This window comes from Aythya fuligula, chromosome 6 (assembly GCF_009819795.1).
Source record: "Aythya fuligula isolate bAytFul2 chromosome 6, bAytFul2.pri, whole genome shotgun sequence".
Lineage (NCBI taxonomy): Eukaryota > Metazoa > Chordata > Aves > Anseriformes > Anatidae > Aythya > Aythya fuligula.
This window is the reverse complement of record NC_045564.1, coordinates 14876905-14904201: the sequence shown is the minus strand read 5'-3', so window position 1 is coordinate 14904201 and position 27297 is coordinate 14876905. Positions and strand designations below refer to the sequence as shown.

At 41.2% G+C, this 27297-nt stretch overlaps 1 protein-coding gene across 1 annotated transcript in view; it reads left to right on the top strand.

Moving 5' to 3' along the window:
- Positions 1-27297, top strand: part of UBE2E3 (ubiquitin conjugating enzyme E2 E3) — a 58998-nt gene that overhangs the window by 27823 nt on the left and 3878 nt on the right. Inside the window, exon 4 of the mRNA XM_032190191.1 lies at positions 26837-26969. Coding sequence (XP_032046082.1) covers positions 26837-26969 — 133 coding nt within the window. The remainder of the gene's footprint in view (positions 1-26836; positions 26970-27297) is intronic.

Sequence of the window (27297 nt, the reverse complement as noted above, 5' to 3'; positions counted from 1 at the left end):
ATGTCTGCATATCCATGGTGATGAGCGAAGATGAACCTTAGATTGTTTTGCCCCCTAGAAGGCTGGCCCGTTTCAGGCACTGTGCAGGAAGAGGCAGTGCCTGGAGATGCTCAGAGGGAGACACCTGCCCACTGCCAGGAGGTTTGCTCTGCATGTCTGCCTGTCCATGGCTGAGCCGCCAGGGCTGGTGCTGAGCAGTCCTTTAGTACTTGTGCACTCACTGGAGCTGGAATTAACTTCTCATTTTCAAAGGAGGCTTTGTGTGTTTATTTTAAATTACAACTTTTCTGGAAAGAAAAAAAAAAATCTGTTTTACAGTGTGTTTCCAGGAGGGTGGGAAAATGTCAGTTGGAAGCAAATATATTTTTTAGTGGTTTTGAGAAGAAAGTTTGAGGATTTGTTGTACAAGGGGCTGACATCACTGCAGAAATCATCTTCCTCTATGCAAAGCTGCACTGCAGGGTATAATGTCACCATTCCAGGAGATCCTATAAAATGTATCCAGTGTCTTACCCTAGTGCCTGGCATGTGAATTCCTCTGCTTTGCCTTGAGTAAGTTGCAATCAAAAATCCTTTAGCTTGCCCTCAGCATCTGAAACACTATTTTCTGAAATTGAAGTTGATTTCATCCCACTACTGTTGTTTCAGAGAAAAAGAGCTTGGATAACATTTATTGGATCTGTTCTGTGAATGTGGAAAAAAGGTCAAGTGAAGTGCCGGAAACCTGTAGCTGAGAATTGCTTCAGCCCTTACGTGGACAGGGCTACAGTGAAGTGCGAGGTATTGTGTGGAATATGGCGCAGGCTTTAGAAACATAGACAAGGTTTGCAGGCGCCAGGCAGCTGGCAGAGTGGGATGTGGAGGGCTGCTGCGCTGCTTCCCTGATCTGCTCTTCCCCTTGGGAGCCGCTGTCTGCGCGCATCAGGGTCTGGCTCCCAGAAATGCGAAAAGCAAGACCAGGTTGAGCGTGGCTGACAGCCTCCCCTCCTGTACTGCCAGGGGAAGCTTGGAGGAGCACAAAATGCAGGTGAGCTGCTGAGCCCAGCAAAATGCACTGCAGGAATAGTCAGGAGGCAGAATCATACAGAAGAACAAATACTATAGAGAAAAATCAACTGACCTAACTTCATCTGGAAGGCTGCCTGCTCAGTGCAGAAATGTCACTGGATCCTGGGAGGAGCTGTCTTCATGCTCCAGAGAGCGGCACAGTCAAGATAAGAATTGGTGCTTCAGTGAGAGACCACCTCTATCCACACCATTTTGTGCTTTCATGGAGATGACAAAAGTGGCCTGGAACAGGAAGTCCAGCAAAGTATTTATCAGGAGAAGCTCTTGCCTTGTCTTTTTTTCTTTCAGTGCTCCAAGAAAACCATAGAATTGAAAGAAATATAAGCCTTTTGCATAAAAACAAAGTGGTTAAAAAATAATAAAAAGGCAAAAGGTTAGACTGGAGCTTGCCAGGAGAAAACACCCAGGATTTGTTTGGGGATAGTACAGTCCACGTGGGACACTTTGTGTGTAAAGCTGTGAAAGGAAGCATGCACGAGAGGCTCTTGTCTGCCTGTCCCCAGCACGGAGCTCTGGTCTGTGGTCTTTTTTTCCTTTTTTTTTTTTTTTTTTTTTTTCCTCTTTAAGACGCTGCGTGAATCAAAACGGGAGCAGGAGGCTGAAGCAGCAAGACAGCTGTTATCCTCTCCTTAGAGACTGGAAAGTATCAGCATGCCACCAGACCTGCTTATATTACATGTACTAAACACATCCAGTTCCTTTCTTCTGTCTGTTTTTCATCAAAAGGTTAGAGCGCAGACTGACGTGAGAAGGACTTTGAAGGTCAGGGCCCCCTGCCTAATTATGTGTTAGGCACCTTATAATAAACAAATGAGCCGGAGGTGGTCTCCTAAGTGGTCTAATTCCTGTTGTACAAACCCACAAAGGAGTGGTGGTGTTTACTTTCTGCTCTCTCTAGATGGGGCCATTCACAGGTGCTCCACTCTTAAGTGTCGCTGTTCTCCGCAGGGAAGGCTGCTCTTTGGCCAAGGTTGGCTCTGTTGGATGTGAGACGAGGAGGAGGATCGCTGTTTCCAGGAAGAGTACATCTTGGCAGCGAGATGTCTACCTGGGCGAGCCAGAAACAAGCTGAGATGCCTGCCAGCTAATTCCAGGGCTGTGACTTGGCAAACATGGGGCAGTACGAGGGAGGGCAGCCAGCGAGGATGTAGAGATACGCACCTAGAGGCACGTTTGTCCAGCTGTGTCTCCTACGAGTAGCCTGGGCTAGCTGAGGCCCAAGCACTTTGTTTCACCTGCCGCTGTGCCACAAGAACAGCAGGGAAGGAAGGGCAGACACCTTTCTGCACCGCAAGATTTGCTGCAGCTTTTGTCCCTAAACTCTGTGCTCGGAGGAAGGCTATCGCTTTCCCCCTTCAGAGAGCTCCTTGTGGCCTTTTCCTGTTAGGGTCACCGTCAAGGTGTGCGTCTTCGGGAGTGCGCTTGGAGAAGTGCTCCCTTACCACAGGCTTTGCAGCTATTGCAGCAGCTGCTCAGGACCAAATCAGCATGATTTCATTTCCAGCGTTACATGGTGAAAAGCAGGCCATCTCTCCAGCAGTCTCAATTTCTGCATGTTCCTTCTGGCAGCTTCCACCCTGGTACCTGTTTGCCTTGGAAGCATCTCGCAGTCCTGCTCATGGCCCGATGATGGTGGCAAGAGCCTGGTGCTGGCAGTAGGGCTCCGTGGTCAGAGGTCGCTGCCAGCTGTGTCCCCAAGCGGCCCTTGCTTTGGCTCCTTCCCTGTCTTGTTCTCCAGACAACTTTTCTCCAGCACCCCAATGTTACCAAGATCTCTCTTATAACCCCCAGCTTTTAGCTGGAGGCTTCAGGATTTGTTTTTTTAGTTTATATTTGCTGATGGCTTTTCACATTGTCCAGAGGTGCTTCTGGCATTCTTGGCTGGCTTCCACGTCAAGCATGAAAATGACTGAAATTTCCACTCTCTTCCTTTTGCTACTCGACAATCAGATTGCTGCCTGTCTGAACCTCTTGCTTCCCGTGAGAGACCCTAGGGACGCAGGGCAGGGGCTGAGCAAAGACTTCTGTGGGAGCAGAGCAGGAGGCAAAGTGCCCGCTCAGCTGGCAGCACTGACACAAGCTGAGGGGCAGCGCCTTCTGTATATGTGTATGGGAGGATAAGGAGGCATTTCCAGAGAGAGAGAGAAAAGCATGGTCTAAATGTATTTAATACATGTTTGAGTTTAAAAGCATATGCATGTTTATAATCAAGTAGATGACTGAAATGTACTAACACATTTTCAGTAAGGAAATGTGTTGAGCTGAGGGGTTTGTGCTAGCTGTGTTGATTGAGGGTGAATGTTGGTGCAGCTCTTAGAGCAGCAGCTTGAAGAGGCTGCCTTTGCTAGCAGGGCAGCTGAGCCTGTCTGGTCTCGGACAAGACAAAAAAAAAAAAAGGACATGAGGAAAGGTGAGAAACTAGTGGCATCTTGCGATGTTGGATGAGTGATCTCAGATGACCATATTGATATTCTAGCTTTAAAGTTAAATATATAAGGGAGAAAAGGAAGACTTCATTCAATAGACAGGATAGTGGCAGCCAAGAGAATTGGTTTACATTTTTATTAGGTGTTTTCATTAAGGAAATGGGAGGGTAGGATTTATCTCTCTCTGTTTCATAAGGCTTATATGGGATGTCTCAATACTGGAATGGTTAAGCATCTCAGGCTAATGAAAAGATTATTTCAGGGTTCTTGAACTGTTTTATAGCTTGTGATAACTGAAAAGATATGTTTATTTCAGGAAACATTGTTTAACTGGTAGAGAGATGTGTGCTTGAGTGCTGCTAGAGCAATATGCCAGAGGTTGTCACATGCATATGTAACACAGTAGCTGTGTATGCGGATCTAATCTGTTTATGAAGAGATTCAAATAATAAGATCGTGGGGTTTGCTTTTGCACAAAAGAAAAATGAATTAGTATGAAGAGATTTTGTATCTTATTTTAAGAGATTGGAAAGATTCTGAGAGAGATTTTTCTGTAAAATATTAAAATTGAACAAAGCAGAAATCAATTTTTACTGAAACCATTGAAGGTCTTTCATTTTCAGTTTTGTTACCGCTTTTTATGCTGTTTATTAATTCATTAACTATACTAATTCATTAGCTATATATTATTAATGCTAATTATTGCTAATTGTTAAATATTAATTTTTAATGTTAATTCATTAGCAACACATTAAAGCATTATTTATTTTTATGTATGTGTTTTTAGATAAAAGCAAAGTTTCTATCTTCTGAGTTAAGCAAGTTAATTCATACTAGCACTTTGTAGTGTCTAAAACACAGTGCTGTGTTGGTAAAAGCACCTCCACTAATTTCAGGGACATTAGGGAAGGCTCAGAGAACACTACCTGAGAGAAGAGTTCAGTCAGAGGGGCTAAGCACGTTTGTGCACGTTAAATAGTGCTCTACATACCTAATGCTAGCGTAATACTTCTTATACCAACCAAATATTACCACCTGGTATAAAAGACTCCTATCCTGCATGTGTCCTGTGAAAAGTTACAGGTTAAAATAGCTCTGCTTAAATTTTTGTTTCTCTACTTCCTCCATTAAATTTGAGGGGTAGCATCTGTCCAGAAAATGTTTCAGTAGCTAAATGACTTGAGTTTTGAGTGGTCTCCGTTGCATCTCTCCTTCCTGGTGGCACATTTCTGGGATTGGTAACTGCAAGTCATCACCAGCTCCAGAGTTGGACCTGCTCACCCAGCTGGTTGTGACTAGCTGAGAAACCAGCTCCTCCTGCTAGGTTCCCCAGATTACCTGGGATGTGTTTAAGGGCTCTGGATTTCCAGATCATCCTTTCCATGCTTCCCCAAGGGGGACGGTGCTCTCCCTGGCTGGTGCCCCCCGCACCCTGCAGACCTGCAGCCCAGCCGCGTCGGCTCAGCTGCAGCTCCTGCGGCTTGGACTGGCTGTGAGAGGCAGCACCGAGAGTAAGGACGGTAGCAGAGCTGAGCTTCTGGGCGACTTCCAGGATTATTTCCTGTTACAGTAGTTGAACTGTTTTATGCACTTTGTGAGTTCCCTGCTGTACTGGCACACGTGGGAATTCTTCTGCAGAATTACCCAAGGTAGTTTACACTTCAGATATATTTCTGTCAAACTTTATCACAATGTGTAGAGACAAACTAAGTCTTCAGGAAAGGGGAAAGTAGAATATCCTCCTGTAATGCGTTTGCCATAGGATATTTCTAAGGTTACTTCAGCCAACATAAAATATCTCTCTTCAAGAACAGAAGGTAATGCTGTGTTTTACACTGATCTCATTTATCATTTTAAGGCTCCTTTTAGTTGACCTCTTGCTGCTGACATTTGTAATGTTTCCCAGATAATAAAACTGAGCTGCTGTCTGACTTGCCGTAACCACAAGGAAAGTGGTCCTCTCCTCTCCACCACATCCCAAGAACCCGCTGCTGACAGCTTCTCAGCAGTAATGTGAATTCCCCTTTTGAGTTTGGACCTGAACGCGTTGCTTTTCATTTGCTTTTGGACAGACTTTTGAACACTGCTCTCCTAAGTGAAAATCAAGATTGCATCCAGCTGCTCCAGATTATTTAAATTTTTCTGAATGTGTGTTTGTTCTGGAACAACCCTGCTGAAATGAACAGAAAAGTGGGAAGTGCCAAGTATATCCTTGGCTGTGTTGAAAAAATCCCTGTATGGTAGCATGTTTCAGTTTGTTTTTCAACAGTGGAGTAATTTTATTGAAATTTCAATGATCATAATTAGCCTTCAGAAGTTAACATAGAGTTAGCATACAGAAAAGAAGTTGAATGCCATCTTGGAGTTGTTATCTCAGACTTTGTGTTGCTTGTTGCTGGGATTTCTGTCAGAACAAAGATATCTGTGGCCTCTCTTCCAATAGGTATTTCCAATCTAAAATCAGTGACAGGTCTAGCGTAGGGCACGCTGTCAGTCCTTTTGTTGCAGAACATAAGGGGCAGCCCTCCAAGACGAGGGAACATCGCAGAGCCCTTTTACCAGATGGATTTTTCTTTCTTTTCTAATCCTTTGAAAGCACCTTCATTGGATTATAATTACTTTTCTAGCAGCAAGTTTTCTGACAAATTCAGTTTTGATTTTTCTAAGAAACAAATTACCCCCTACATCAGTAGAGTTTATTTTTGGCATTTCTGAGGAAAGCATGATTCTAAAAAAAATAGTTTGAGGTTTTAGTTCTGTGGATGTAGGTCTTTATGGTTTGCTGTTTGGCTTTTGTTTTGTTTCTGTAATACACATGGGATCTGTTGATGGCTGAAGGTGGTGTTTGACTTCAAAAACTCCCCTGAGCTGTGGAGTAGGGCACAGCACAGACACTGTCAAGCTGGTAGAGATTGAATCATTAACCACCACATAGATAATGTTAACTTCTTGTCAGCATTACATATCTTAGGACAGGAGGGAAAATGGATTGATTCTGCATCCAAACAGCAGCTGCCTTGTTTCAGAGCTCAGTTTGTAGAGTCATCACAGACAAAGGCATCTGATGCCTCTCTCACTGGTGTATACTGATGGGGTGTATATTCCCAGAGCAGTGTAGCTTGGTGAGCTTTGGGAAAAGCAATTTTAATATTCATCCATGCTAGATATGCTCCCCATGTACTTGTGGAGTTTTTCTTCTGGTCTTGCTTCTTACTATTTGCTTCTCTGTGCCACTGAGGTCTGATTGTGCTTCAAGGATTCTGTAATGATTCTGTAACTATGCAGAAATCTTGGAGAATGTTTTAGAGGTTTTAACTCTTTTTAGGTGCATTTGCCAATCCATCTTTGGTAGGTGTATCTGTGCTGAGAACATAGAGAATCGAGCCTCAAGCTGATAAAGAACTTTCTTTGTCCGTCAAGGAGAGCTGGTTTAGGATTAGATGTGCTGTTCCTTGATGCATTTTTTTGTTGTCTTCAATGATACAAATATATTTTGAAGCTGTGCCCTCAGCTTAAGTAAAAATGAAGTGCTTGAGAAAAGTAAATCCAAAGAAAGCAGATGTACTGTATGAATGGGGCCGTTTATTTTCTCTTGTGTACGTTACAAATTTTAAAAAAGAAATGGGCAGCTATATTTATTGAAGGGAAGGTAGGATGATTTCTTTACAGATAAAAGCCATTCTTACTCTCATGGGTCTGCAGAATAAATTATTCCATCATCTGTCTTCTTTATGGATACTTCGTTATTTGAGTATTGACACACATTGTCTCAAGATCTTTGAAGAAACAAGCATCTTATTTAGCCACAAGGTGCAAAATAGTATCAGTGCCATGTAGCTGAAAGAAAGGAGGAGGCAGGAAAAAAAACAGTCTTGTGCTTGACAAGTATATAAAATGTAATGGCCAAGGGACTGCAAGCAAGCAAGCTCTTCGAGCGCTTGGCTGAGAATGTACAGTGAAGAAGTCAGGCTTTTTTTAATGCCTTATCATTTTTCAGTTTGTTTATGAAAAAAAAAGGGGGGATTCAGGAGGAAAGTTGCTGCTGTTTTATAACTGTACAAATGCCCAAGTATATACATGCTCATCGCATGTTAACCAGACTGTGCAGTATCTCTAAAATTGTGTGTACATCCACAGCTGTCCTATACTGTATGGTTCCTTTAAACTACTGTTTTTCAAACTAATGGTGCTTTTTTGTCTGTATTTTAATACACATTTAATACATCCTGTAATACGTTACTTCTTGTTTATTTGCACAATTTTTATGTTATAACACTAGCATTAATTTGACATCTTCTGTATAAATATATACATATATATATTCTCCAATACTTTTTCTTTACTATAATCATATAATTCATAATTCACTGCAGTAGTGGAACTGTGCTCCTAGGAGTTATTTAGTTATTTCATGGGGTGTGTTACCGGTGGACTTGGCTCAGCCTGTGAGCCAAGGTGTTCACTAGAATTTGTGTGTTTTTGACTGGCAGGATGTTGAGTAAGGACAATCTGCTCTATAGGTTATAAATGCAAAATATCTGTCTTATTAAAAGGTGACATCTCTAAAACTGTAAAAAAAAAAAAAAAAAAAATAAAATAAATGCGTTTAAGATAGAGTGTATAGTGATGCAGATAAAAGAAACTTTAGGAACGTGTAGGTGAGATTAGAATTAAGGTTGCCATGTTTAACTTCAAATTTAGCTTGTCCTGGTTTATGAATATTTAATCCAACTCCTAATATTCCTTTGTCATTTTTCTTTCTGATCTCCCTTCTTCACTATTGACATATTTCTATATTAAAAGGAAAGATTTCTAAGGCAAAATAAAGGTTGACAGTAGGAACACAAGCACTGTAACAGATCAAAGTATTTCAGGTAACTATAACAGATTTGCATCCGTATAGTTTGAGATTAGCAAGAAAACAGCTAGAGGCAGTGTATCATCCTGTTTGGACTTAGTTTATAGTAAAAACAGGATAGACTATTGCTATATCATTATGCAATAGACATAAACCAATTAAGAAGTCTTGTACTGTACACAAAGAGGATCTTTGTTTTCAAAAAGATTAGAAATCCAGAAAGAAAAAAAGATTGTAGCTTTCACTTATTTCTGGTTGTTATGTGGTTATCACAACATGCTGAGAAGTTTTACTTCTGTGGATCTAATCTGTCAAAATTAATCAAACAGTGAGTAGATAAAGGTGGAGGGGTCGGTATTTGAGATTTGGGATTTATTTTTCTGTTGGATGCTTTCTGCTGTGAAATGGACAATTATATTTAGTTTATTTCTGCTTGGCATGGCCACTGAGCTGATCAGAGAAGCACAGAAATGCCATTCTGTGGAGAATATATAAAACTTAGGAAAGAAAAAAGCTAGGAAGTATCATTGTGGTGCACTCTACTTCATATTGCTAATGGTCATCTTTCTGCCTTCAGTGGCTTAGTGCCTGTTATTAAAGCTGTACTGCTGCTGCTGTCACAACTCGGATGAGCCAGTGGTCCGTGAGGTTGTGCTGGGTGCTGGAGGTCTCTCTGGGGCAAACCTTTAAAGCCAGGTGCTCTGCTCTGTAGTGTTTTGGGACACCTACAGGTATCTCTAGATTTACTGTTTTAGAGCATGTTAAAATTATCTTTTTAGAAAGCCACTCTTATAAAATTGCCTGGAATTTGTTAACATTTAAACAGAAGAAGCACTCTTAAGTGTTTAAGGTAGGTAGGATAGCACAGATAGCTAAGGGCCCTGGAGGAAGACAGTGTAAATATTTTTTATTTTTATCACACAAGAGTTAGGATGGGCTCCGTACAGCTGACAACAGTGACTGTTCCTGTTGAGTGTAAGTAAAGCATATGGAAAAAGTCAGATAGGAATTACTGGTGTCATCACTTCAGCACTGACTCTCAGCAGCAGCATTGTACCAGATTTTGCAGTACTTTCCTTCCTAAAATATATTTTGAACAGTTTATTGCTTTTAGTCTGATCGGAAAAAAACACTGCTGCTGCCGTAGCATTACATTTTTGGCTCACATATGGCATATCCATGTCGGCTTGCAGTTCATCACATTTCTGTAGTTCAGGATTGTAATTTTACATCTATAAAAGGGAGCAACTCTTATGTGTTGTTACCCTGAATTCTTTCCAATGAAGGAGACCTCCGGCTTCCTTTCCTCGGAAGGCACCAGGAATGTAGTGTGGCAGAAGGGTCCGGTCTTCTCTCACTGAGCTTTGTTGGAGTGCTGGCAATGGAGGGAGCATGTACGGGCACTGCGCCTGCCGAGCTGCAAGGTGCAATGGGAGCTTCGTGCAGCCTCAGCCCTCCTGGGTGGCTGTCCAGAAGGGAACACAGACACTTCTCTGTTGTTCACAGTAGGAACACACTTGAATTTATTTAACTGTACAGATCGTTTTAGAGTTAAGTCCCATTTCCAAAATACTTTTGGTCCCACAGTCCCAGCACAAGTCATATTACAGTCAGGTGCTTCTGTGCTTTTACTTCCAGCCCTGACTTTGAAATCTGTGAAGTTAGTTAAGAAACAGCAGTTCCCTTCAGTGGATTTTGGACATTTGTAATGTGAAGACGGTTGTGTGAGTGCCTATGGTTGGTGCAGTACAGCAAGTAACAAAGTACCTGCAGTACCCACACACACTGGGTCATTTTGGGCGCTGCACTAACTTTCAGAGAATTGGGTTTGTGTGGCAGAGTATAGTCTTGAAGACACCTGAGATTCCTCAGGAAATATTTAGTAAAAGTAGAAATGAGATTTTAAAACAGACTTTGCTTTCTCCTGCGAAGATCAAAATCAAGTAATTAGGTATTCTTCTGAAGGAAAATAAATAAAAAGCCTCCTTAACAGCAACAGGTCACTTCTTGTGATAAGCCGAATGGGAATCTTGGCTTCAGACCATGGCTGGTTTCATGTGTGACATTGATTCATACAGCAACCATACCTGTCTCAAAAGCTGCCTAGCATTATTCCCTGTTGAAGAGCTATGTACTCATGGAGCTTTTTATGTTTGAGTTCTGTGTCATCTGAGTGGTGAGGAAAATGTCAGCAGTACCTCGTCATTTTAGTCACTAACAGTTGGGTTTTTAGATCCGATAACAGGAGGTGATATTCACAGAACAATGCAGTTTGAGAACAGTCTTCAGTTTAGAGGGGAACAGGAAATCCCCCCTCTGCACTCGCAGAGGGCAAGCAGCTTACTGTTCCTTCACAGAATACTTCAGTGTTGGTATTTAGGCTGCACCTCATCCCCAAGGAACCCAGGTTTAATGGCACTGTCTGCTCTGGGAAAATTGGGGTTGCTGGCACTGGCCACCACTGCACGGGACAGGCAGCCTTTAGGCAGGTGGGAGGGCTGGCAGCATGCAAGGCAGGGCTGTCGCTGTTGTGTGCTCCTCAAAGAGCCTGGGAAAGGGGCTGCTCAATGCCAGGAGCTGGGCATTGTGCGCTCAGCAGCTGAGGGAGGCCTGGCAGGGGCGGCAGAGGCAGCAGGGGAGGCAGATGCCAGGCCTGTCACTGGGTAGAGCACAGCTCAGTATTTTAAATGGGTGTGAGTGGGCAGCTTCAACTGCGAAAGCCTTTCCCTGTGGGCTTCCTGTCAAAAAATCAGTTCTGCGGATGTAATTTGGGATCTTCTCTTCTCGTTCTCTTTTTAAGGTGGAAATTCTGAAAGTGTGCCTTGAATCAAGGTTTATTTACTTATAATTGTGAAAGTTCTTGTTCTTCCTTTTTTTTTTTTTTTTTTTTTCTTCCCCTACAAAAGGATGAAGAAGGAAGGAAAAGTATGTAAATCCATTCTCCTTTCAAATATTTCCTTCCTTTACCCTCTGTCATTCTTCTTGTTTTCTCTTGTTCAGTTGTTTTGGTTATTTGGTGGTGTTTTTTTTCTGTTTTATGCATGTGTGGTTTAGTGTTAAAAGGGGTGAACTTATGGAAAGGAAGCTCTACAAGTGAAGTCTCAGAAAGTTTGCAGTTTAACTGTGTGAATGTTTAAGCAAAGCCAAGCACTCCTTATTTTTAACAGTTAAGTTGTGCAGTCCTGTTTTGAAAAGCCCTAATTCTGGTCTATCCATGTTCTTGTGATTTAGGGCAGCAGAACCTTCTTTCTATGTAAATGGCGAACCTTTAAAAATGAATTTAATTTGGGTTGTTTTTTTTTTTTTTTTTTTCATTATATATTAATCAACTTTTTTTGCTAAATGCAATCATACCCAGTTCTTGTGCTTCCGTGAATATAATTTGCTGAGAAAAATATTTTAGGTACTTAAGTTAGTATTTTGAGGGGAAAGATGCTGCTTGTAGTAGATGCTTTTAAACTAGCAAGAATACACAGTGTAGTAGGCTTATTATCCAAAATGCATGCATCTGAACAAATATAATATTGAGTGCTGAAAAGGGTATTTATTTTCACGTAAATAAATTTGCAACATCTACAGGATAGAATTTGTGCAAAATAAAAGCAAAATGCTTCTTCCAGTTGTAGTCATGACAGACTCTTTCCAGAACATGTGGAATCCAGCAGTCTGTGTTTCACCCTAGGTGAAAGTTGTTGCTTTGTTTCTTTAGGCCAAAGAGGTTTAAATGAGGCAGCTTTGATGTTAAAGGGGACGTTCCTGCTATACAGCTAGCAAAAAGCCATGTGTCACCAATCCTTTTAGCCCAGGGCATAGGACAGGTTCCAGGGAGACAGCAGGGGTACAGCACAGCATCAGTCTTAGACGCAGCAGCGCTGGGTGTAAGCTGGAGCAGTTCTCTGGCCTCTGAAGGCTGTGCCTGGGGGCTGTTTGGGCCCCAACTGCCCTAGGTAGTGCGGAGCCATCCTTCCTTCCCATGCAAGGTCAGACACCCCCTGTGTTAGCAGCCTGCTCCTGTGGTGTTTCAAAGCCCTCCCAACTCTGTCAACCAAAGGATTCCTGTGCGTGGGGGTCTCTGTTCCTGCTTCACACTACATCCATGTGGTTACTTGGTACAGATCCCACTGAAATGGACGAGGGAGAGCTGACAGTCTCCTTTGTCAGCACTGCTGCAGGAGCAGGAATGCTCAACTGACCAACTCTTCACTCTTAATCTTTTTCACTATTCCACCTCAAGAAGAGGCGATTGGAAATCATTTCTATTCATGTAAATTGTAGATTCAAATGCTTGATGCTCTGCAGAATATCTTTGCCTTGCTGCTGGCAGTTATTTGGAGTAAAACTTTGTGGACAGAATTTCTATCTAGCAAAATCAGAAGAAATGTCTGATTTGGTCTACTTCTTTTTTTCAGCCCCTTGTAAGATTTTCATTTAAGTTGTCTTCAATAAGTTTAGTATTTTAGTGGCCATATGTTTGGCAAGCTATGTAAATAATTTACAACCATTGTTTGTATTCATTTTTGTAGTTCTGAAGTTATTTTAAAGAAACAGCCCAAAGCTCTGATTCCAGAATTAATACATTTTCACATACATACTTCTGTTCGGATCTCCAGAAAAGTGCATTTAATTCATTAGTTTCATGCTGAACTGTTAACATTTTAGGTTGTTTTATTAGGAGAGAACAAAGAACTCCTGGCTTGTTGAAAATTTGTTACACAAAAATAAGGATGAAAAGGTTCCAGAAGAGCTGTTGTTAAGCATTGGGGACTGGATGAAGTTGTGCAGATTGGAAAGATTTACAAGACATCTGGTAATTAGCTTCCAGCTCCTATGGAGTTTTGCCCTGTGAAAGCTACTGCCGCTGCTTGAACTGGAGGGGGAGCAGGAAGGAGGTGAAATGTGACCCTGAGAAGCTAGGTCTCTGTGTTCACAAATTATCAGTGGGCTACTGAAGCCTCTGGGTACAGTTTACAAAGCCTGCCTCCTACAAAAAAATAAAATTAAAAATGCCTGGTATCTTTCCATTTGGGGGATTGTCTCCTGCTGCTATTTGCTTAGTGTGAGGGGGAAGGGGAACAGGCCATGGAGGTGCTGTTTATGACTTTCCCTATTTGAGCCTACCCGTGCCCCATGGGGACCATGTGGCAGCTGGGGGCTGCAGGAGCGTCCCCCTGCCCAGCCCAAGTGCCGTGGTGCTCAGGGCTGGATTTGGGGCTGTGTGCCCTGTTGGGGTCCCTGTCAGGAGAGGAACAGCAGAGCTTGGGGACACAGGGAACTCAGGACCAGGCCGCAGGACTCAAGCTTTTCATTTTTATCATTATTATTGCTATTGTTACTCCTGCTGTTACTTTCCAGCACTGTTTTTAAAAATTCCTTAAGGAACATTCAAACAAGAAAGAAAACTTTCTTTTTGGATTCATTTTATAAAGTGCCTCTTGGGAGCACCTTTCCACACTGAGTCTATAGAATAAGGTGTGTTTGTGTGGTTTCTGAAACTCAGGTGTGTTTAATCCTGAAGCACTGCTATGACCTGGTGCTTTGGTTACTTGCCGGAAACTCAGGAGACTTTTGCTTCTGTGCCCACTTCTGTCCCTCACCTACACAATCACTTTCAGGAAGTCATTGCCCTGTCATGTTTATTATTCTGCCTGTAAAACAGAATATTGATCTTGACTTTAGAGACTTACAATAAAACCAACTAATATCAGAATTATGTGGGTTTTGTTTTTATTTTTGGGGGGAGAGTGGGGAGAATATTTAATCATCTAAATATCAGGAATCAATCCCAGCAGGCTAACTACTAGTAAAAAAAATAAATAAAAATTGCATTTTCAGCTTTTAATATGTTAAGTACAATCTGCAGGCAGTCTGTCTGAAGTTAATTCTCCTAGTATTGATGTGCTTTAAACTTGAAAATAAAACATTTGCATAAAAATTAAAAAGAGCCTTATTGAGATGAATTGTCAGAAAGAATGTTATTTTTCTTAGACTGCAAATGTAAGCAAATGCGTGGTAATGATGTTCACCAAATTATGTGAGTGACTGGAAATGTTAAGGAAGTAGGGCTATATATCAACAGATAATTTTAGGACATGCTGGAAGAGATTAAATATAAGTTGTATATAACCTGATGAATTTTTCAATGATAGCAGTCAAATGTGTTCTTTCTACCGGTAAATCATGCTTGCAGTCACAAATGAACAAACATACACAGCCTGAGCCGTTGTTCTTGAGATTGCAGCCACTGTGCAGCTCATGCTGTAGCTGGATCTAATTCCTGGATGCAGTGCAACTGGTGCTGTAACTGTATCTGCTGAAAAGAAAGGTTTAGCACGTCCACAAAGAGGTCGGTGCCATCCATGTGCTTTTGCTTTGCCCAAGTCTTCAGTTGCTGTATCCTAGCACAGGTGGTAAGCTGCTGTGGTTTTAACAGCTGCCGTGGTCGACCTGAATCTGGGCAGTGGGGGAAAGTTATGTTTCTCTTTGATTGTAGTTACAGAGAGATGTCTAGAAAGGTGAAGTTGCAGCGCATCTTAGTCCATGTGAACCAGTAGTTCAAGCTCTATGGCAAAGCTCTGAGCAGGTCTCTTATTTCCCAGCTCATCCTTAGTGGCTGTCAGCTTCTTGGAGGAGGCCTATAAACATTCATTGGGAAGCTCTACTAATTAAATTAACATTGTTAGAGAGAATTACAGTTGGGATGAAGCTGTTTTCTCAATAAACAGGTTTTACTGAGACTTGTCTCACTTAGATGTTTATTGACTTTTTTCTGGAATGATTCTTATTTTCATATTTTTCTCTGATGCAGTACCCTTTTTGTACAGTAAAATAAGCTTTCATATCAGAAATTGATTTCTGTGTATGTATGGTGCTTTCTCAGGCTCGTTGAATTGCTGTGCTTTTGGAGTTAAAACTGTTATTCACATGGTGTTTTTTTTCAATGCTTTCAATGCACACTGCATTTATATCTTACTCCATACAAGATCTTGGTTCAGTTTTCCTCTATTTCTGCTATATACAAAACAGGTTCCTTTCTTCAACTGCTTTTAGGTTGAATCTCCAAATTGATGTACTCATCTAAGAAATTGTACAATGGTGCTGGGTTTGCATTTTAGCACCCAGATCATTCCTGTCTCATGGCTCCAGGATGGTTACAGCTCCCGGGGTTTGGCCACTCCGTATACTATATGCTGAACAGACAAGGAGCAGAGTGGGCAAGAGATTGAGGGAGGATCCTGTGCCTCTGCTTGTATAGACAGGGGATTCAGGATCTGGAAGTGCACTCTCACAGCATGAATCCCACTGTCTTTTAAGCCCACTTTTATGCCCGCTGCTGCCACACTGCCCTAACAGATCAGATACGTAGAAAATGTTGACGGAGATGACCTTGTGCACAGCACTGTATGCAAAGCTTGTCATCATTTTGCTTTAAGCAGAGTTTAGAGCCCACAGTTACAGCTCTGAAAAAGTTGTGGAAAAGCATAACCAATACATAATCAACCATCAGTGTTGCCAATTTTTGTTAAATGGGATTAAAGACAGGCCCGAATGTTACACTGTTGGCTTGAGCAGGGTTCTTGGGTTTTGGTAACCAGATTCACACCCCTTCAAAACAGTGAAGTTTTCCAGTGCAGATAAAGCAGCTAGTGACAAAAGCCATTTTGCAATCACAGCCATGTCCCGGAAAGAGCCAGAGTTGAGGACTCATCCTTTTTGACATAACCTAAAACTTGTGTTGCCTACAGTGGTATGCTGAGTAAGTGGAAGTGATAGCAGTTCTCTTTCTTTGCATATCTGAAGGTCTTCCGGAGATCACATCCCTACAGCATCGGCTGTAAAAGCAGACTAACTGCTGAGGAGAAGCCTGCCTAATACACCCGTGCTGTATGTCTTCAGTGGAGAAACAGAGCATTTGCTTTTCAAGTACTGTCAATCTGCCCACATTAAGCACTGAATTTACTTCAAAATTTATTGCTGCTTTGACAGCTTTCAAGCACTCCATTTTTGTGTCTTTTCGAGAGGAAGAACGTTTTTAAAAAATGTGTTGCGGTGACAAAGGGCACTTCGAAGAGCAGAGCATCCGTATCCCCTACTTTAGGCTCTTGCTTAGTGTCTTGCCTCGAAGGCTGAGGGGATTTCTTTTAGTAGAGAACATCAGTGCAACAAAACTGAGAATTTAAAGGCAAAGAAGCTGCTCTCTAGACTTCAGTGTAACAGAACTTGACTTGACACAGCATTTCTGTGTCTGTTTTTGATGGTAATGAACTTCAGGAAACAGTGAGGTAGTCTGGAAGCTCAGAGACTCAGAGAAGTGGCTAAAAGGTGGTCATTTAGCAACTGCCAGCCCCTGCCTCTTGCAGCAGCTACAGCCCTTTCTGACTCCAGCTGCAGTCTCCTGCCTCTTTCATTTTAAAAGTCTGAGCTGCAAACAAAACCACAATTCTTACGGTTGTTTAAACCAGGAGTGCTCTGTCTTCTTGGTAGCAAGGTCTGCATGCTGGTTTTGGAGAACCTCTTAGACTCCCAGTCACACTGGTGTCTCTGAAAAGAAAGAAATGTGAAGTGGGTTTGGGAGCTGATCATGTGAGCGTGGGCTCTGTGAGATGCTCAGCGTCATTTGAGAGCATGGTGGAATGGCTTTGTCATCCAGATCCAACCAAATGGCACTTGTAAAGTAAGCGGCAAAGTTATTCTTACGATTAAACCAATATGGAAACATATTACAGATACGTTTGCCAGGTGTCAGTGCTTCTGTTACCACCTTTCATGTACTTTTTTCCAATGTGGAGCTTTCAGCAATGATGAAGGAGAACTGTGGATGCAACAACTCCTGACTGTACAGAAAAGGTCGAGCTGTGGGTGAAATTCACATCACTTTGCTCATTGGCTGAAGTAGATGACTTGTATGTGGATTCAACAGAGGTGGCAGACTTTTCTTCAGAATTCCTACATGGTTACCTGCTTTCATCTGCTGTTGAGAGTTGCATTGTACAAGTGTGAGCTTTTCCCCAAAAAACGTCTTCCAAAAGCAGTTAACTAAGCTGTTTTTACTGCTATAAAGTCTGTGTTAAAGAGGCATAGATACAGTTGGGGAATGTCTTTGTGTATGAAGTGAGAAGGGTCAATTTTATTTTTGAGAAATAGAGCCTTTTACTAGTTACAGAGGCTTCTGTCAGACTTCTGTGATTTCAAGTTAGCTCTCCTACATAGGGAGCTATGGCACTACTTTTTCCTGTTTTGTTAGTCTGTAAAGCCTTTGATGTGGAAATGAAAGGAGGCAAGAGGGAGGAAGTGTTTAAAAGGAATAACAGAATTACATTAGGAAGAAAGTATATTCTGGATAGTTAGGAAGGCTGAACTGTGAACTGACTTAGAAGATGACAATACAGGCTTCTTTTGAGGGAAAATATCCAGTGCTTGCTATTTAAGAGCATGGATACAGGGCAGCATTCAGGAAGTTAGTGTGAAACAACTAAAAGCATAAGACTACTACGCATATGTTAAAAGAGTATTAGATCTCTGAGTGGATGCTCCTTACCCAGAGTATTAATGCATTTCAATGTAGGCAGGCTGTCTTGACTGGCTGTTTTTCTCTCTCCTCCATCTGTGTGTGGGCAAGCTGTAACTTCATTGCTGAAGTTGAAAGCTGATTTCTGAAGAGGGAAAAGGGCAGCAATATTCCTGCGAAGTAGTAAAGAAGCCCAGTCCTTCACATGCCAGGAGGAGGATGCTATGCCACGCTGACACCAGGAGCGTTGGGTGCTCGTTTGGACAGGTGGCTGCTGCAAGCGTGACTTCCCAGCAATTCTCTCTCGCTTGGTCCTTCAGGAAGTCACTATTTTTTTTTTATTTTTTTTTTTTTAGAAAAAAGTTCATCCTTGACATTCATGACATTGACACCAATCCTAGTTTGCCTTTAGACTTGAATTGTTAGACTGTGACAATTCTCTAACGAACCAATGTGCTTTCTTTGTTCAAAAACACTGTTTATAGGTAGAGATTATGGGGGGGGGGGGGGGGGGGGGGGGGATAAAAAAAACATTGGTCAGTATTTTAAATTGCTTAACAGTGAGGTATTTGGGGCAGACAGCTGGGGACTTCATTTTTAACAGCTTTAATTGACTTTTGGCCTCAGTCTGTTGAAAATTTCCCGGTTATTGTTCATAGGCATGAAGGCATGAACCTTTGTAAGCTGACTACGTTTTTAAAGCCAGTTGTATTTTTAGATCAATTAGGTCCTGTGGTGAAATTGATTGTTTTAACTGTTCTTTCTTCCCAGGTCTAAGGTGCGTGTGTAAGGATGCTGAGAATACATTTTCATTTTTGACATTAAAGTTTTATTGAAAATACTGTTAGGAAATCCTAAACTTGTTTCTTCAGTGTCACTTAACCTCCTGACTTTGAAATTTTTCAGTGAATGATGGGAGCTGACTGATGTGTGGAATATGTGGGTGCCACAGAATTACTGAATGAGATACTAGTAGTACGGTCTCAGTCCAGCATGTAAGGGAATGTTCTAGGATTTGGGAGATTTACCCTGCAGTCATACTCCACAGAGTTTCTGGATGAGATTAGGCAAATGATCCTGTGTCTGGTGCTTCAATTTTGTGTGTATGTGGGTAGACACCTTAAACTATGGCTGTATGAGTCCTCAGGTACTGTGTGATTCTTTCAGTATGGATTGCTAGCATCAGGTTGGATGGAGGCTATAATACATTACAATAAATAAATAAATAAATAAATAATTGCAGGTATATACCAGACGAGTTTTGTTTGTGTTAGGGAGTTAAGAAGGATCCTGTCTCATGGAAGATGAGCAAAATTTGCTGTATTTCCTAAATATTGATTCATCAGTAAGAAATTTTGAGTGAAAGGAAAATTTGAATTATACTTGGTAGACTAATTTATTTGGCAAAGTGATTTGACCTTAGTACAAACTGAGCTTTATACCAATAGGAAGAAAATAGCACACATTTTACCACTAGTCGGGCTAGTGTTTCAGTTGTGATGACAGGGAGCTCATCTTTTATTTTATTCTAAACTATGAATTTATTATGAACACATGTTGAAATAGCAGATAATGTTTCCTTTTACTGACTGGCCTGCTCTATGTTTTGGTAGGAAGTATGGGTAGTATTTGTGGTGTATGTGTGTGAAAAGGAGTTCCATGCAGATTTCAAGATGTTTAAAATAAACCTAACATTCAGCACGGACTTTCTTCATGCCATTGAGCTCTGTGATGTCTTTCTTTTTAAAAAGACTAGTCTTATTTAGAAAACTTTCTATATATTGCCTGCATAGTAGGTATTTATTTACAGCTCCTCTGTCAAGAGCATGGACAGGATCAATCCAATAAATTTTCTTACCTGCTTTAAACCCAGTAATTCTGTTTTAGCTTATCAAACTTCATTCTGGGGATAGTTATTTTTCAAAACAAAAGGTGTGGGAATTTGACCTCTGTAAGTGGCTATGTTTGTTCTGGAAAATGGAGGGAACCTGAGTAGGCTTCTAACAGCAGCAAGAAAGGTCCTAGGAACTATCAGGAATACAAATAGGAAAGTAATGTTGAGCTATTGTAGCAATTAACTAGTTTAATGTTTTTTTTTTTGGCATTGGAAAAATATCTACTTTCCGAAATGCATTACTTGGGGTATAACATCTGTGATGGAATTATCCAACGATTTGTTACCCATCTTTCTTTAATAACAGCAGTGAATATTCTTCTACAATAGCAAGTTTAGCACTGGAGGTCTTAATAGTCTAAAACACAGTAATCTGGCATCTTTCTGTTTAGGGTGATTAATAGCTGATCTGTAATCTGTTTTAGATTCCCCTAATGGTATGATTTGATGTGAACCAAGTGGGAGCACAAGATTACATTTTAACCCGGACCATGCAATCAGAAGTTTATGCTCTTTATGCTGGCAGCAGGAGGACAAATGATACTTGAGCAGGCATAAAGCCTGGTGCTGCAAAGTGAATCCATTGACCTTTTTGGAACATGTGTGGTTTGGCAAAGTTGGTTGACGTTGTATCAGTTCTTTCCTCCAAGTAGCCACACTGCTTTTGATCTGGTAGTAGGAGCTTTAAAGTTGGATTTACTGTTGCATCAAACCATGGCCTCAGGCACAAGTTCTGTGCTGCTTCACAACCAGCAGAATTATCAGGGGATCCCTAAGTTAAAAATAGGCTTTTCTAGCAGTAATTTCTAGACTTCAGTCTTAAGGGCATGATAGACTTTAAGGACATGACAGAAGAAAAGGTTTGTACAGTGAACGAGACTCCATGTATCTTCAGTTACATGGAGCCTCTATGGATTGTTAGAAGCAGTAAATAACCTTTTTCAGCAAACAGGTGTAACAGATAGTTCAGTGGCAGATAAAATAATACAGGTTATAGCTATATAAAGAACACAATAGACTGGAACTTTTTCTGTGTAAGAAATTGCACGTAACCTGGGAGCCTTAATAATAGTGAGTACCTTATCAAAAAGTAATCTCAACGGGAATTTCATACATTGCTGTAGACAACCCACATGTGTCCTACCCTAGCAAAATGCTGTAATCCAAAAATTAGGGTTATATTTGAAGCTTTTGCTAATGAAACAGTACACTTTCTGTGCATACAGGGTGTACTGCTTAGATGCTGGAAGAACAGGTGCTAAGGCACTGGCACTGATATTACAGACGCTGAGAATATGTACTCCAGAAAGCCTTGTACACTAGGCATTGAAAAACAAAGAAAATGGAAATTGTTGTCCATGCTTGTTAGTTTTCTAAGATACTTAAAAACAGTACTAGAAGCCACAAAAGTATGCCTTTTAATTAACGCTCATTTAATTTGTTGTGCACTATAAACAACACAAAGGAGAACCTCCAAAACTGGGAAAAGAGGATTAAGAAAGATGCTAATGGACAAATATTCTTCAAAATGTTGAAAATATCAAAGCAGGCAACTAATGTGAGCAACAACAAACATATTTTCATTCGCATGTTTAACATTAAAATATAACTACTGGTATGTGATTTGTGCTGTCTCCAGGTTTCACAGAGTAATGCTATGAACTAAGCTTGCACTAGACAGAGATCATTGATTCCTTGTGAGATTTTTTTTTTAATTTTTTTTCTGAATTACCAGCAGCATGGCAGGTGTATGAATACAGTGCTAGACAACCCTTTCTCACTGCATGGAGTTTGAGGAAGGTTTTCACATGTACCAAGCCTGGAGGTTTGAGTTAGGAGCCGAGTGCCACATACAGTCAGGGAAAAGCAGATGTCACCAGAGGGAGATGGCAAACCTGTGAGTTAGGGGGTATCTGGATGCTCCTTGTAATTTTGAAGTGGATTTTTCAAGTACATAGTTGCAGAGCATATTCAAGTGTAGTAATTGTTCCTTTCCTTAGTACCTTCATGTGAATTAAGGAAAAAACAAAAAAGTTATCCTACTCTGTTTGTAAGTAAGCACTGCCTGCACTTATATTGCTGTATAATTTATAGTTAAACCACTGCAACAGACTCACTGTGGCTGAGCAGTCTGTGAAGAGCTTAAGAATTTTTACTTTTGCTGAGTCTTATAAGAGTTCGGTGAGGCTGCAGCAGGGGCTCCTTTTTCTTACATACATGTAGCTCTCACTCCATGCACCCAACTTAATTTGTTAGTGGCTGTCTACCTGGGGAGCCTGAGGAACCTGTAATGGTGGAACCTTTGAAAGGCAGACACAGAAATACGCAGTCATTCGGAATTTAGTCATCCAGGAGTCAGTCACTCCTCTGCCAGAGCTTTGTGATACATCAGGATTTGCACATGCTGGGGGTCTCCCACTTCAGTCTGTGCTGTGGCTGCCATGCACCCCCAATGGTCATAGACCAGGATCTTTTGTTCCGTGGTACCAACCACGTTTCTCATAATTTCACTATCCGGAAGCTCCCTTCAGTTATGTCCTATTACAGACCCAGATTGTTTCTCATAATAAAGCATAATACGGAATCAACATCAAATCTAGGTAAATTACATTTTCCTTCTTGCTCTTTCCTTGTAATTATCACAGCCTCAGTGCTATAAAGGTACATTCTGTCACCAAATTTGGAGCACTGTGTTTTAGAAGAGCACTGTTGACAGTCAAAGCGCAGTTAGTGAGTACAGAAAGCAGCATGCTACTAGCATCATGCAGATTGGAAATTTCTTGTCCTACTTTCTCATCCTGCAGCTGGTTCCGTGTGGGCAGCCTTAATGCATTTTGATTTAGTGAATTGTAATAAATACTAAATTCTGATTTCTGTAACCACCCTGTCAGGAGTCTAACAGAATCCTTACTGGTGTAAATGCTGCTGCATCTGTCTGGATGCTCATAGCGCTGTGCTGGAAAAGCCATTCTTCGTCTTCATGAAACCTGAGAGTCAGGGTTCAGTAGTGTTAGGTTTAAAGGACCTGGTGTGACCCCATAGGCCCCTAGAGTTTAACCTCACGTCTTCTCAAATTCACCTTCTGAAGTCATACTTGTAAATTAAATCTGTTCAGCTGACTAGCTTGGATGGGGTGCTGTTATAAATCCTTTGTCTTATCTTGATCAGTTATAGATCCCTCAGTGAAGCACATAATGAATATTTGCTTAGGAAGCAGATGTAGCTGGTTAACTTTATTCTGTCAATTTGTCTATTTTATTTAACAAAATAATAATAAATCAATGCAGCTTCTATGTATTAAGTAGAAAGTCCTTAATTTTGTAAAGAATATTTTGTCATTTAATTTGCTGTGTTATTTTGTTTGATAATTTTTTAGCCTGGATTTAAAGAAAGAAATTGAGTGCTTCTTTTGCTGAGAATATACTGATGGTCCCTTTATGGAATTTGTGATGTTCTGTAGCTAATTTAGGAGGACAGCAGGCTGGTAGCAGTCAACTGAACATGTGCTGTGTAGCCAAAACACTTAAGTCATCATCAGATCTGTTGCTCCATTAGGATTTCATATTTTAAAGGGCAGACTGGAAGAAGATGCTTTGTCAATATTGATTCATCTGGGGGAGTCAGAAGGAACTGGGTCTTCCAGTGATGAAGAAACAGGAAAGGAAAATGTCGTATTCCCCATCACAGTGCTCTGCCCTGTGTGGCAGTGAGAGAGACTTCTAGGCTGTCACTCACCTCAAGCGTAAAGATTTAAGGTGAGATACTTGAAGCCTACGCTTGCAATAGGAGAATGAGTGTCTGAAATAGCAGGAGAATTTCCAGCAATAAAGAGCTCAAATACAGTTGCTAGAAGCACTTCTTGTGCCAGCCTCTTCAGTGCCCCCAGAAGGAAGAGAGTACTTTTTTTCTGGATGTGAAGCATCAGTGAAGCAACAGCGTGATGCTTCCTCATTCCCAGCTTTCAGCCCAGGGCTTTACCTGCCATCCACGGGAAAGGACGACTTGGGCTTGCACCAAGGAGTGGCGGTTCTGTCCGTGTGGCTTTCAGCAGCACCTGAGCAATGCTCTGCAGTGGCAGAGAGTCAAGGCGCTGGTCCCAGTGGGGCTGCAGTGCTGGGGGTGTGAGGGGGCATTGCTGGAACCCGGGCTGTCCATCTGCTCTGCTCTGTGCTTGTCCATGTCAGAGTAACCCCACGCTCCTGTCCTGGGGAAAGTCGCTGCGGAGGCTGAGGCAGCCCCGAATGGCTCTGCTCTGTTTTGCTGAGCCTTAAAGAGGTTCTGAGAGAAACAAGTGCTGTTGTGTTTGCTTCCAAAAGAGATTATCTTGGTATGTATACAAAACACAAAGTAGTCTGTGGCTGTCTGAATGTGGTCCGGAGTGGAAATACACAAGTAGTAGAAGCCAAGTGTGGTGTCTCATCTCTGCTCTTTAATCTCGTCTCCACATGCCAGTAATACTGTAATTGCTGGGGGTTCTTAATGAAGCAGGTTTATCTTTAATACTACTGGAAGTGAGACACCACTTCAGCAGTTAAATAGAAATTTCACAAACCTCAATCAGGTGTAATGAAATTGTTCGATTTAACAATTTTCTCCTTTATCTGAGTGTGTTTATTGTTACTGCTTGTATTACTTTTGACATTGCAGCAATCTTTTCTCAGTAGCAAGTTGAACACAGCGTTTTCTTCCTCTTACAAGGAGAAGAATCCCACTTCTCACATTATAGCCTGATCCTTTTATGTATTACTAGTCACAGCACAGAAGAGGACAGCAGATAGTAACAGGCAGAGAGTTATTGCACTTAGCTTCTGGCTATTAACTGATAGATGCCCTTGTTCTGACTGGGTGAGTGATTACCAGATAGTTTGGCACCGGCCTGGATGCTATAGCTGCACTTAATTGTGACTGATTCATTGGGCTGAAATATGTCACTAATTTAATTCAGCTATTTCATTAATCTGATTGAACTGCATCCAGCCGTTAGAGGTGTATGAAAGAAAGGTATGTGACACACGAGGCAAGAACAGTAACCTCTGTATTAAACTATAAAACAGTCATTAGGACATCTAACGCCGAAATTGAATTGCTCCATAGAAACTTGGTTTCCAAGCATAATACTAATTAGCTATAAGCTTGATGAATGTCAAGAATTAATTAAAACATTTCAGTAGCCTATGTGGGTTTTAAATATTGTCATTATTGCCCCAATATTTTCAGTTCATACACTAATTGCTTTTTAGAGAGCATACATGGAATTACCTTCTGGAGTGACTGAGGGTACAAATGGTTCATTATGTCATTGAAGGTGCACCTCCTTGCCTCTGGTTTTCCCTTCTTTCCTAAACTCTATCTACAGTTTTTGTTCCACTTTTGTGCATGAATTGCACATAGAAAGATAAGATCTGTGGTTTTAGACCCAAGCTTTATTTTGAAAGTACACTTTTAGTCTTTCTTTCTTAGCTGTACTCTGGAGGCCAGCACATTGTTGTTACCTACTTTCATTTTGGCAACAGGAAAATAGCTATGGTTCCATCAAATTATTTTTTTGTTTTTAATTAAATAGGATGTCAGCCAAAATCCATGATTATTTTTACCCTATTAATAAAAGGCCTGCAACAGTTTAGACATTTAGTACATGAAGCAGACACAAGAAAAAAAAAAAAAAAAACATTATGGGAAATTATGAATTGAAAGGCAATTCCTAATCAAAATCAGCTTTTGGTTATTTCTTGAATATGATCTTAATGAAAAAGTAGCCAAATTTTTGTTGGGGGAATAGTAGATGCGTAGTGCAGACTGCTCATATTCCTTTTCTCTGATGAATGTCTCCACATGTTTGGCTACGTAGTAAGGATGAGCGTCCAACACGCCATGTTGTAGACTGCAGCCAGACAAATGCACGAGACGACATGACACGGGAAGAGCCTTAACACTGGGAAAGCTCCTCTGTGTGTTGAGCAGCACCAGAAACACAGACTCCCTGCCTGCAGCTTAGTACCCTGCTTCATGCACAATCACATGTGACAGTCCTCAGCGCCTGTTCCCTGGACCACAGAGGGAGAGAGGGAGAAAGACAAGGACACTTCTCCATGTGTCTGCAATGTGTAGGTAGTGCCTGGGAGGCTGTAAGGCAGGGAGAATTGAAAGGATCTTCTACGCTGCCTGCCGGGTTATTGACTTGTGTGTTTGGGTGTGATGGACCCACAGTGCCTCCGTGAGCTCAGCCGTGTTATTGTCTGCAGCAGTCAGCTTGGTTCTCAGCAGTTTGGATTCAAGGCCTTTTTCTTGTGGGAGCTTAGTTTAGTTTTTACACTGAGACTTGCTTACAGAAATGAGATTTTGCTTTGATTTTTTTTGGCTGCTGTGTTATAATAGCATGAAGTACAGTCTCCCCCTTTCAAAGTTTTAATTAGTTACAGAACAACCCTTTCACTAGTGAGAAATGTGTTCAGTGTGGTACTTAAAATAAACTATTTTGGGCTAGTTGCCTAAATGCTGATAGCCCAGAGGCATAATACACATATCTCCTGAAGAAAACTTTTGGATTGACAGTGTCATAAGAAGCTCAATTCCAGCGTACTTAAACCTGCCTCTCCCATCCATAGTTGGAAAGGGTATTGCATTTCACTCTGTAGCATGTGAAAAAAGTGGAAATAAATGTGTATCAATATATATGTAGGTTACATTTTGTATGAAATTGTGATTAATTCGATACCTGGAAAAGACGAGTGTGGTTGAGATACACAACTTCTTTCATGTAGGGATATCATGTCATTGGAAAAATACCATGTAAAAGCTCAGAGCATACTACGTGCTTGGGGAAACAGATGTGGGGGAGTGTTTTGGACTGACAGTCCAGCTGCTGTTGGGTTCTCCGTTCCCAGATACTGCCTGTTTAAAACACTGAGCCCCCTGAAATCAGTTGAAAATCAGGCAGATGTTGAAGATATGCCAGTGGGTAGCATTAAACAAAACAAAATGAATACAGAAGGAAATCCATAAAATACCTGTCTCAGAGGTAGATCTGATGCTCTTTTTTTTTTTTTTTTTATCCTCTCTCTCTCCTTTCCTCTTCTTTTACGCAGTGCCGGCCCTAAAGGAGATAACATTTATGAATGGAGATCAACTATACTTGGACCTCCGGGTTCTGTATATGAAGGGGGCGTTTTTTTCCTGGATATCACATTTTCATCTGACTATCCGTTCAAGCCACCAAAGGTAAGGGTAAGGTTTTCATTGTGTTTGTTGTTTTTTTAACATATGAGAAGAATTTAACTTGTAGTAGGTTACTCAGCATCTTCTGAAAATCAAAATTTTTATGGGCACTTGAAAACAAAAGAATTCAAAATCTTGGCTTGCAATTTCAGCAAATCACGTGTCTAATTTATTTCCTGAATTCCACAATGAATACTGATTTTGAAGCATTACCCAGTAATAAATGACATGATAATTCTGATCAAGAGTAAAGATACAAGAAACTAATTTTAATAGAAGACAGCACAAGACCTTCTTATGCTTCCTTCATCTCATTCCAGCTACTAAAGTA